The sequence below is a fragment of the Exophiala spinifera genome (genome assembly GCF_000836115.1).
Source record: "Exophiala spinifera strain CBS 89968 unplaced genomic scaffold supercont1.2, whole genome shotgun sequence".
NCBI lineage: Eukaryota > Fungi > Ascomycota > Eurotiomycetes > Chaetothyriales > Herpotrichiellaceae > Exophiala > Exophiala spinifera.
Genome location: NW_015622514.1, coordinates 3341149 through 3352799, shown reverse-complemented (window position 1 = coordinate 3352799; position 11651 = coordinate 3341149). Strand labels below are relative to the sequence as shown.

Below are 11651 nucleotides of genomic sequence, written 5' to 3'. Positions count from 1 at the left end.
TTAAGCCACTAAGTTGAGCTGACTTGCAGCAAAGACGGGCACCGCTAGCCTCGTGATTCCCCGCATCCGCCAAAAACTAAAGGCAGATGAGCAGCTTCGGGAGTTTTGGGATCCGCGTAAGAAAGAACCAAAAGACACTCTTCACCAAGATCTATCATGGTCGCGACGAGCTCACCCTGCCACAAATAGTGGCAAGTGTCTTTGAGCACCTTGAATCTTGCCTTGTAGCAACAACTGAACATCATCGTTGCTCTTCTTCTGCGGGCAATGTGTGCAGATGATGTCGACGAGACAACCTTCCTGCGCCCGTCTCAGAACTGATGTCTTGTAGGTGGACGAAATCTCTACCCGGCTTCAACGACGAGACAATCATCAGAGGAGCCCACTATGGCTTCACAGCCTAGCCAAGCACATGTCGGTCTGGGCTTCGACGTGCCCTACCGTACGAGGCCTGCGACGCAGGAATACAATCATCATTTATCGCGAGGCTTGGGTGGTGATGTCGCGCGATACTCAACAGCCTCTGCTCATCAGACGCCCGGCCAAATCCACGGCAGCACCTCCCACCAGCCCAATGGCGCCTCTCCCAGAATCATACCAGAAGCTGAAGACTACCTGTCCTCGCGACCGGCACCTCTCCACCGGACGAAGAGCGACCTAGGCCCGCGAGCAAGAGGAGGAATGGCTAGCCCACCGTCAGAAGATAAGCTGGCACACATACGCCATGGTTGGGATGATGAATACACATCGAACGAGTATCTGTCTCTGCTGCATTCGACCTTCTACATGTATTACACGGAGAAGAGGCACGAAAGCAATGGCTCCCCGTCGGAAGAGTCCAAGCAATATCCTAGCGTCGATTGGCGGATGAAAGATAGAATGAAAACCGTCTCTGCGGCACTGGCTATTTGCTTGAATATCGGCGTGGACCCTCCCGATGTGATAAAGACCAACCCTACGGCCAAACTCGAGGCCTGGGTCGACCCAACCGGGAGCAGCAGTGGCTCGACAAAGACTATGGAACAGATCGGGAAGCGACTACAAGAACAGTACGAATCGCTGAGCTTGAGGACGAGATATAAGCAGTACCTGGATCCCTCCATCGATGAGACCAAGAGGTTCTGTATTTCTTTGCGGCGGAATGCGAAGGACGAGCGAGTCTTGTTCCATTACAACGGCCACGGTGTGCCTCTTCCCACGGCCTCTGGTGAGATCTGGGTTTTCAACAAGAACTACACCCAGTACATCCCAGTTGGCATCTATGACCTGCAGTCGTGGCTCGGTGGACCAAGCTTGTTCGTGTACGACGTCTCCCACGCCGGCAACATCGTCGCCAACTTCGACACCTTCCTCGCTAAGCACGAGAAGGAGAACGAGGAAGCGAGAAAGAAGGACCCGAACGCTGCTCTGCAAAACTACGGAGACTGTATCCAGCTTGCAGCCTGCGGGAAAGCTGAAATGCTGCCTACGAACCCAGATCTACCCGCTGATCTATTCACGTGCTGTCTGACAACTCCCATCGACATTGCGTTGAGATGGTTTGTCCTACAGAATCCACTTCCCAACGGCCATTCTCTCGAGGATGGCAAAATCCCAGTACCGGGCCGTCTTCAGGATAGGCGAAGTCCGTTGGGAGAGTTGAATTGGATTTTTACAGCCATCACCGATACTATCGCGTGGAATATCCTCCCTCGACCGTTGTTTAAGAAACTCTTTCGACAGGATCTGATGGTAGCTGCACTCTTCCGCAATTTCTTGCTCAGCGAGCGAATAATGAGGGCAAATCATTGCCATCCAATATCATCACCTCCTCTTCCAGAGACACATCACCACCCGCTGTGGCAGAGCTGGGATTTGGCCATGGAAATGGTTCTCTCACAGCTGCCTCTGCTTCGTGAAGCCGAAGAAGGCAAACGGGTGTACGAATACCAGCACTCAACATTCTTCTCAGAGCAGCTCACGGCGTTCGAGGTCTACCTCAGCTCGGGGCCGACGAAGGACCATGCACCAGATCAGTTGCCAATAGTGCTGCAAGTGCTCTTGAGTCAAGTCCATCGGCTTCGGGCTTTGATTCTCTTGAGCAAATTTCTTGACCTTGGACCATGGGCTGTGCACCTCGCGTTGAGCATTGGAATCTTCCCTTATGTGGTGAAGCTGCTCCAAGCTGCATCGCTTGAGCTCAAGCCCGTCATGGTCTTCATCTGGGCTCGAATCATGGCCGTCGACTATACTGTGCAGAGTGACTTGTTGAAGGACAACGGTATCCACTATTTCATCTCGATCATGAATCCACGCTCCGATATTCCGGTTGGGAATGCTAGCGAGCATCGGGCTATGTGTGCATTCATCGTGGCCACTTTCTGCAAGAGATACCCACCTGGACAAACAGTCTGCCTCCTGCCTGAGCTTTTTGAAGCTTGCCTGCTAAACATGGCAGAGCCAGAGAACCCCTTACTGCGACAGTGGTCTTGCCTGTGTTTAAGCATGCTGTGGAGTGATTACGCGGACGCGAAATGGATGGGTATTCGATCCATGGCTCATGCAAGATTGTGTGAGCTGTCTCTTGATCCTGTTCCAGAAGTCAGGGCCTCGATGCTTCACGCTCTCACAAATTTCATTGGCATCCCTGACTTGACGGACCAAGTCTCCCAAATTGAAGAAGGGGTCGCGTCCTCGGTTCTGTTCATGACATCAGACGGCAGCACACTGGTGCGGAAAGAGTTGGTCGTTTTCCTCTCCGCGTTTGTTAAACGCTATGAGAATAAATTTCTTGTTGTCGCTTACGAATCTCTGGTGGAAGAAAGAGACCGCCACCCGTACTGGGGCAATGATGCTTCTGCGGTCGAACCGAATGCTAGTCTGATGCCGATTTCCGCAAATAGCATCTATGGTTGCGTTTGGCTGCAGATTTTGATACTGTCTATCGACCCGCATCCAGAAATCGCACGGAATGCTGCCATTGTGGTGGACTACATCCACGACACTTTGATCAATCACTCGCCTTTAGCTCAATTGGCTTTAAGAGTGATTGACGACCTGCTCCGCGCCAACAAACGAGAAGAGACCCAGTTGAAGAAAGTACCATCGATGGCCTCTTTAAGACAGGTGGAGAGCCGTCCAGGAACTCCACCGCCGCAGATGCAGAAACAGACGAGCTACCTTTCTCTGAGCTTGAAGCGGGCCGGAACGTCGCTGCGCAACCTCGCGTTCGGAGCTTCAGAACCATCCACTCCTTCCAAGGAAAACAGCCCTCAAACATCACCTAGTAAGACAAGAGACTCGGTGCATCCTATCAACACTCCTCGCGGTCGTTTACCACCTGAGTGGAGTCGCGCACCAGAGACCGCCGATGCTCATGGTGCTGTGGGTCCTTACCAGTCTGCTATCTTGCCTACCTCCGCTGGTTTTGTCCCTCTAGATGCAAAGCAGAAAGGCCGCTTGCCCCTGACAAGTACCCTTTTGGAATGGTCAACGGAGTACTTCCGTGAACCACAAATGCGACCTAACGACCCAGATGAGCCAGGTTCAGCCGACTATAATTCACGTCTGTGGCGACGTAATCGCAACGAGAAGATTATTGCGGACAGTCAACCTCTTAAGGGAGTAGCAGGAAGCAGTAAGTGGACGCGGTTGGAAGGTTTTCTAAACAATCAAAACCAACCCATGCGCCTCGCCTTCCACCAATTCGACGATCATCTCGCCGTGACCGACGACAAAGACACAGTCACGATCTGGGACTTCCAGCGCAATGAACAAGTCAGTCGCTTCAGCAATGGTAACCCGACCGGGAGCAGGATCAACGACGCAAAGTTCCTCAACGAAGACGACCAACCGCTGTTGATGGTGGGAAGCAGTGACGGCGTGCTCAAAGTCTACCGAAACTATCACTCTTCGTCGGAGGTCAAGGTGATAACGGCTTTTCGTGCCTTGACAGAGCTAATACCGAGCAACAAGAACGCTGGACTCGTGTTTGACTGGCAGCAAGGCCAGGGCAAGGCATTGGTTGCAGGCGACGTTAAGGTGATCAAGGTCTGGAATGCCGCAACGGAATTATGTGTTGGTGACATTCCCGCCCGCAGCTCTAGCTGCGTAACCAGCCTGACGAGCGATCAAGTCGCAGGGCAGATCTTCATCGCCGGTTTCGGTGACGGAGTGGTGCGGGTGTTTGATCAGCGGCTGAACCCACGGACCGCCATGGTCAAGATCTGGAGAGAGCATCAGCAATGGATCACGAACATCCACATGCAACGAGGCGGCGTGCGAGAATTGATCAGCGGCAGCCGCAACGGTGAAGTCAAGCTGTGGGATTTGCGCAGTGACAAGGCTGTCCTCACCCTCGCTGCCACCAGCAACAAGGTTCATGACGGACACCTTGCGGCGGCGACTACGGCAGCGGGCGGACCGGGCGGTGTCGTTGCCCACGGACCGTTGCTGAGAAGTCTTTCGGTGCACGAACACGCCCCTGTCTTTGCCGTCGGCACCGACAGGCATGAGATCCGCACGTACAACACCAACGGCGACGCGCTGGGCGTCTTTGAGCCTCTTCCTAGGAGGTTGGAGCGCGTCGTCGGCGGCAGTCTTGCGGGTCGCGGCACTCAGAGTCCCATCGTGGCCACGGCCTACCATCCGCATCGGATGTTGCTTGCTTGTGCAGCTCTGGGAGATGGCCATGTTAGTCTCATGAGCTATTGAAATACTTCCATCGTCTCGTCCGACGGAGAACGTACGACGAATTCTCTCTCGACAGAACAGGTGGTTTCTTGGTTGCTAAAATTCTTGAATCCCGAGACTGAGTGAGAGTTTAGAAAAGAGACTTACTTGTATGAGATATCCGAGAACAGGGTGAAGAAGAAGGAAGTGAAAATGGGTGAGATCAATGCAAGTACGGTTTTTCCCTTGCTTGCTTTGCTTCGTCTCACCTCGCCGCGGACAACCCGAGACATACAAACATGAGAGGCTAGGGAGTATGGATTAGCGAGTAGGGAACAAGGATTAAAGGGACTGGAACGGAAACGGGAACCTGGTAGTGTTAAGTGCTTTGCATTTGCATTTGCTTTTGCCTTTTGCCTCTTTTTCTTCTTACTTTTGCTTTGCTTTTTTGCTTCACGGCACGAGGACTCGGACACGGGCATGGTCATAAACGTGGACATGAGTTTAGCGACGGGGGCGACGGTAATAGCTAGCTAGCTGACACGAGCGAGAGACACATCGAATGCGAGAAAGCGACGCCGACGGCTTAGCGATATTGACAGATGGCGACGGCGACAGCGCTCTCTCTCTCTCTCTCTCTCCGTGCTCTGGTCTGCTCCGCTTCGATACTTTTTTTTACTTTTTCTTTGCACCGACCGTACGCCATGGCCCAGGTGTCAATGGCGTCGACGAATGTCGACCCAACCCACGGAACGACTTCCCCACTTTCGCAACGAGGCGAGGACGTCGAGGGAGGAACACCAAGGCGCTGCACGGGCATCTAACTAGATATACCTGCCTACCTCACCCATCTACCTGCCCTCACCTAAGGTACCCCAAGTACTACATGCCTACCTTGCCTGGTGGTCGTGGAATTTGCCCCCGTCCGCAGCACACTTGGACTCTGGAGCATTGATCGACATTTTTGCTTTTCGTGTTCTTTCCTGCTCGATACGATCAATCACCTGAATACTGCTTCAACATAGACATGAAACGTGCGATACCTCAGGTCATGATGTCGAAATGGTGGTCAAGATGAGACATCGATTGACTACCTAAATGACGTATCCACAGGCATATTTAAAGTGCCTGAGCAAGTCACTTTTTCCTAAGCTGAATCGAATACGACATTCGATTGATGGGCGAAACCGCACCAACTTCCAATAGTGCTACATTGCAAATAAAACAACATTATTAATCTCAATGCATCCAACAAGAAAAGTAGCAGAAAAGAAGACAGGATCCTCGTCAACGACGCCGACGTCTCTTCCTGAGATCTTGCCACCATTCGTCATCCTCTTCATAGTCCTCATACTCATTATTCTCGGATTGGTCCTGTCCATCCTTGGTCGTGGCAGCTTCAGTCTCTACGCCCCAGACAGTTTCGGGATCAAGACTTTCAATGCCGTGATTACCCAACAGCCATCGCCCGAGGGCCATGACAGCTTCATATGCTTCTTCTCCAGTAGGCACGATTTGAGACTTTGGTAGCAAAAAGCCATAAGTGCCGGTATCGCGGAGCTTGATTTGAAACGCAAGCTTGACGTCGAGGTCGTGGTAGAAAAAGTCCAGAGCAGAGCCTCCCTGTGGATCAACCTGTACACGGATCTTGTCCACTTTGTCGCGGTAAGTGGTGCTTCCTGAACATGCCCTCTCCACATCGTAGTAGTGACCGTTCGTCAATCGGAACGACTTGGCTAAGCCAAGTGCCACTTCCTCGAGATCCTCGAGGTTCGGTGGGTCAATGTCGCAGGTATAGGTGTAGGGGTAGAGGATCTCTTGTGAGTAAGAATGGAAGTCCAGATACGACACAAATGAGACATTGCGGTCCTCCATCTGACCCCTCGCCCAGTCAGTCAGAAGCTGAGCTTCCTTGGCCGCCAAGGGTGCTGGTCCAGGGTAATCGTCACTGCAAGCATTGTCCAAATCATGGCCATCCCATTCGAAACGGAACGAGCGGTCGAGGTCGATCCCGGGACAGAATGGCAGGTGAGTCGACTGTCTATTCTTGCGCCAGAATCTGTCCGTGGTCCATGTGTATTCGTAGCCATCTGGGTTGAGGACAGGGACAAAAACCAGGTCGAAGTGGTCCAGCAACTTTGTCACTGCAGGGAAATGGGGATGGCCATAGCGAGTAATCAGATTGTACGCTATGTATGCAACAGTGGACACTCCAATCCATTCTCTTGCATGGGCGCCACCGACAATCAGCAGAGTATGTCGAACGTCGTGTTCGTCGCCGGGCTGTGTTTTGGCGCCTATCCTTAATGCGGGTATGTCTCGTTCTTCCGGTGACTGACCAATGCTGATCAATTCCGCATGAGTGGGATACATTGAAGCCATCAGGCGTAGCCATGGGTAAATCACCGAAAGTGGCTGGTAGTCTTGGAAGAAGAGGTCCTGCGGCGTACCAACGTGTGTTCGACCGCGGTTGAGAGCTGTAAGGCTTGAAAGAAGAGGAGTTTCCAATGAGTAAGGAGAGCTTGGGTAAGTGTCGTAGACGGCTCGTGGCAGGTCGTGAATGAGAGGTTTGTATGCGTGGTGTAGAGATGATGGGAGTAGTCCGATGAAGGAGGGCAAGACCGCCTTTTGGATCCTGACGTCGACCCAGTCGTCTGTGGCATCCCAGACATCAATGTACAACATCCTTATGACTTTGGAAAGAGCTTTCGCTTCGTCTTCGGTCCTGATCTGGAAGCGCAGGACCGCATCGTCCCCATAACGTATATGGAACCGAGCAGGTATGCGCGGAGCCAGTTCTGTGTTGTAACACTCCTCTTCTCCATTCCTGCCACGTATGTTCCATATCTTCTCAATGATAGAATCTCTGAATCTCCTGTACAGCCCACCAGGCCTTTCCTTCGCAGGGTACGATGTCTTCGGCCGTAGCGAGGAATGACACTGGGTAGGCGGAAGGCAATTGACGAAGGCGATGAAGACAACAAGTAGCAGGATAAGTCGCAGAGATGCCATGACGGCAAACAATCCTATTCGAACATTCAAACAGAGATTGTGGTGGGAATATCGGGTGTAAGAATAGAAGAGCTTTTCTGAGGACCAGGCACACGAGTAAAACGGGTGGGAGGTGCTCGTGAGGGGAGGAGAGCAACACGAGACACACTGGAAAGTAACAGCACCCGTCTGACGGGTGCTCTTACCCAGAACGTGCCATTAACATTCTACGGGAAACCCGGAAATAACTTCCGTCAGACACTCATATTGCCCGCGATGGTGGAAGAACATCTGTCTCGAATCGAGGACCCGATCGATAGTTGCGGAGAATGCCAGTGACATGCCGATTTAACGTGCAGCAATGGCCCCGTCCGTCAGTTAATGAAGCCAATAACACCAAGATCCGTCCCAATATCAAGCATCAGTATGATGAACGAACATGACCTCTGGGATGGGTGGCCAACGAGAACCTGCACATCCAAGTTGCGCCGCATGTCAACTCACAACTGATGGCATACTTTGGGCGCTCCTGATGGAGTGGTGCAGGTGTTGCAAAGGTGAAGAAGGACAGAATGCATGTGAATCATTGAATCAACAACCTAAAGCAAGCCACAGCCGGACAGGCAAAAAAAAGGACAGAAACACAGTTCAAATTCCTGGCACATTCTATTTCTCAATATGCTTGATCCATGAAATGCTATCGTCTCGCGTTCGCCATTTTCATCAGGTCGTCTCACTAGCGCTCCAAGGGCTTCACCACCGAGTCGAATTCCAAAGTCTGATTTACACCTTGTACTCCTCAAGACCATACTTCCAGACGGTGATGTAGGGAGTCATACCGTCCTCACGGAAGTCAACTAGAACATACATGCCGTTCTCAGCCATTGACTCGCCCTGGTAGATGTCGTAGTTGTCCCAGTTGCCGAGGATCTTCTTGGCCGCAGCAGGTGCTTCGGATTGGAACTTTTTGATCTCTTCCTCGGTTTTTCCGAGCTCCTTCAGCTTCTCGGTGAGGGCTTTCATGTATTCTAAGAAAAGGTTAACACCCTCACGCACTTGGGTGATCTGAGCTTGGCCTACTCTTGAGTTCACTCTGATAAGCCTTCTTGCTCATGCCACCCTCCAGCTTCTGGAGTCTGAACTGGTCGGCAAGATCGAGGACTGGTTGGTTGTCGCCGTCCTCACCGCCTTCGTCGGCGTCTTCACCTTCGGCAGAGGGGTTGGCACCCTCGAGAACTAGCGTTTGTCAGAACATACTCCCAGAAGCGAAATTGTTTGGAAACGGACCAAAGTTCTCAGCACCCTTCTTGATCATCCTGCCGTCAATTTCCCACAAGCCATTGCCAGCGTCGATAATCTTAGAGGTATCCGAGCAGATCTCGTCGCCGGTAATGATGTCCTGTGGATGAGCAAGTCAGTGAGAGATTCTTTTCGTGGCGGGGTTGTCTTGCGATTCCGATCGGTGGCCAGAATCATGTATGCGCACCCTGTAGATAATCATTTTGAATGGCTGCTAGAGAGGTAACAGCAGAGACGACAGGATAGAACGGTTGTGGAGGTGGAGTGTCGAGAGATGGGAAAGAAAAACGCAGGCTTTTTGTTGTCCTGTCGAGGGGTCTTCACTTCAACCCACATGAAATTCTGGCTCTAGCCACGGCTGTGGATCAGCCGTCAGTTATTGGGGCAGCTCGGCCGAGGGCTTGGCAGTGTCTTCGCACGTGATGTGGGTGGTGAGGCATATTCGGAGACGGAGAAGCGTAGATCCGGCGGATTGATGCTCGTCCTTGTCATCGCAATCTGCGAGAGGCGAATATTGCATCCATCACGAGTTGAATAGCCATGCTCAATCTTGCTTCCCTTTGAACCTCACTCCACCTCTTCTCGCGCTCATTTCTTCATTTAATTCCCTTCAATCACGTATGATACTCTTATTTTCTGTCACGCTACTTTGACTCAGGTCAACCGATTTCTCTGCTGCCCTCGCAACCCCGTCGCTCCTTTCGCTCCTTATTGTCTCGACATCCGAGTCCTCCGAGTCACCCAACTTTACATACTTCAGAGCCTCCCTTTGAACAACAAGGCCCTGCTTCGTTCCTTGAAAGTCTTCCATCCTTCTCGTGTATGGCCGACAACATGGCGAACGCTACACTGCCGGATCTCCCTCCTCTCCCATCTTACACGCTCACCCCGCGCCCTTCCATGATCCCTGGCGTCCCGGACATCGTGTGCCAACTGTTGGCTCCTGTGATTGCCTACTGGGTGGTTTCTGGGTTCTTCCACATCCTCGACGTCTTTGATCTTTGCGCAAAATACAGATTACATACTCCAGCAGAGGTATTGAAGCGAAATCACGTCACGAGGTGGGAGGTATTTCGAGATGTTGTTCTCCAACAAATCATCCAGACTGCTTTTGGACTGGCGGTTGCATATTTCGATCCGGAAGAGACTGTGGGAAGAGAGGAGTACGATGTCACTCTTTGGGCATACCGTCTTCGTCACGTACAGCAATACGTTCCTGGTCTGCTCGCTCTCATCGGCTTGGACGCCCAAGCACTGGGAAGCAAACTATACGCCTACCCTCAGCTGGCCGCGATCTTACGTGGCGGCATGTACGAACCTCACACTTTCGCATCCTGGGAAGTTCTTACTGCCAAGTTCATTTATTGGATCGGCATTCCTGCTGTTCAGTTCACGGTAGCTGTCTTGATCGTCGACACCTGGCAGTACTTCTTGCACCGGGCCATGCACATGAACAAGTTTTTATATACAACACTTCATTCTCGTCACCACCGTCTCTACGTTCCTTATGCCTACGGTGCTCTATACAACCACCCGATTGAGGGATTCATGCTGGATACGTTGGGTACGGGAGTGGCCTATCTCGTGACGGGCATGACTATTCGCCAAGGGATGTGGTTCTTTACCTGCTCTACCATCAAGACTGTGGATGACCACTGTGGTTATGCATTTCCATGGGATCCCCTCCAGCACGTCACCTCGAACAATGCTGCTTATCACGATGTTCACCATCAGAGCTGGGGTATCAAGACCAATTTCTCCCAACCATTTTTCACATTCTGGGACCGTCTCTTGAACACCGCCTGGACTGGTGGCGACGTATCGGCTCGATACCAACGTGACAGAATCGCTGCTCAGAAAAAGGTTGACGCTGAGCTCGCTTCCAAGGCATCCGTGGTCAACTCGCCAGCGATCGACATGGAAAATGCGAAGCAGCAAGCTCGCAGCAGTCAGAAGCAAGTGCTCGAAAACCAAGACGGTGCAAGAGTTATCGCCGAAGAAGCAAGGGAAGAGCAGGAGGTCAAACAGTCTCTTAGGCGGAGCACTAGACGAAAGAGTGGCTTTGATGCCAAGGCCTTTTCTGATCGAATGGCGGGCACCTTACACGGCAGGAGCGCGGCTATCCTCCATGCAGACTGAAACCTTTCCGTCCATTTATCCTTGCTTGCTCTCGGATCTTCCCATTTTACAAAAGAAAACAACAAACAGCAAAAGCTGGCGGGTCCAAATTGTTCTTGTGTTTGTTTTTTGGCGGAGGGAACGGATAGTCTGGGGCTGTTCTGAGGGATCTATAACGGAGTTTTGGTTCGCTGCCATGCGTACTACGAGTTATATAAGCGTCTAAATATTGTGAGGGGTCTTATTAGACCATACCAGGTAATATGTACCAATAGAGAGAAGAAATGAAGTGAAGGATGATGAAGGAATTTCATGTCGTTCTTTTAATGCTGTACAGAGTGCAGAGTACTAAAGTTGTAGTTTTTTGTTACAAAAAACCCATTGTTTCTGAGTCTGTACGCCTGAGGAAAGTTCCCAGCCGCTATGGTTTGCGGAGACTGTGGTGTCTGCGTGTCTGTTGTCAGTTGTCTTTCTATGAGCCGTGGCTATGGTGTACGTGAGGCACCTCAGGGGCTAGGTAGATAGGTGGTGAGGTAGTCGTAGGTAGTTTCTTTAGGGAGAGATTGGACCGGACGGACAAACCAAATTTTATA

The 11651-nt window shown here is 51.7% G+C and overlaps 4 protein-coding genes across 4 annotated transcripts; 2 read left to right on the top strand and 2 right to left on the bottom strand.

Moving 5' to 3' along the window:
• Positions 1 to 387: 387 nt before the first annotated feature.
• PV08_03522 (uncharacterized protein) lies at positions 388 to 4692 on the top strand (the record flags this gene model as incomplete). The annotated part of the gene is made up of 1 exon (XM_016377874.1): positions 388 to 4692. One exon carries the CDS (start codon positions 388 to 390, stop codon positions 4690 to 4692), a length of 4305 nt encoding a protein of 1434 aa, XP_016239444.1.
• Positions 4693 to 5937: 1245 nt separating this feature from the next.
• PV08_03521 (uncharacterized protein) lies at positions 5938 to 7662 on the bottom strand (the record flags this gene model as incomplete). Its single annotated transcript, XM_016377873.1, has 1 exon — positions 5938 to 7662. One exon carries the CDS (start codon positions 7660 to 7662, stop codon positions 5938 to 5940), a length of 1725 nt encoding a protein of 574 aa, XP_016239443.1.
• Positions 7663 to 8424: 762 nt separating this feature from the next.
• Positions 8425 to 9142, bottom strand: PV08_03520 (uncharacterized protein; the record flags this gene model as incomplete). Its single annotated transcript, XM_016377872.1, has 4 exons — positions 8425 to 8669; positions 8722 to 8877; positions 8929 to 9040; positions 9128 to 9142. 4 exons carry the CDS (start codon positions 9140 to 9142, stop codon positions 8425 to 8427), a joined length of 528 nt encoding a protein of 175 aa, XP_016239442.1.
• A 632-nt stretch (positions 9143 to 9774) lies between these two features.
• Positions 9775 to 11079, top strand: PV08_03519 (uncharacterized protein; the record flags this gene model as incomplete). Its single annotated transcript, XM_016377871.1, has 1 exon — positions 9775 to 11079. The coding sequence occupies one exon, from the start codon at positions 9775 to 9777 to the stop codon at positions 11077 to 11079; it is 1305 nt and encodes a 434-aa protein (XP_016239441.1).
• Positions 11080 to 11651: the final 572 nt, after the last annotated feature.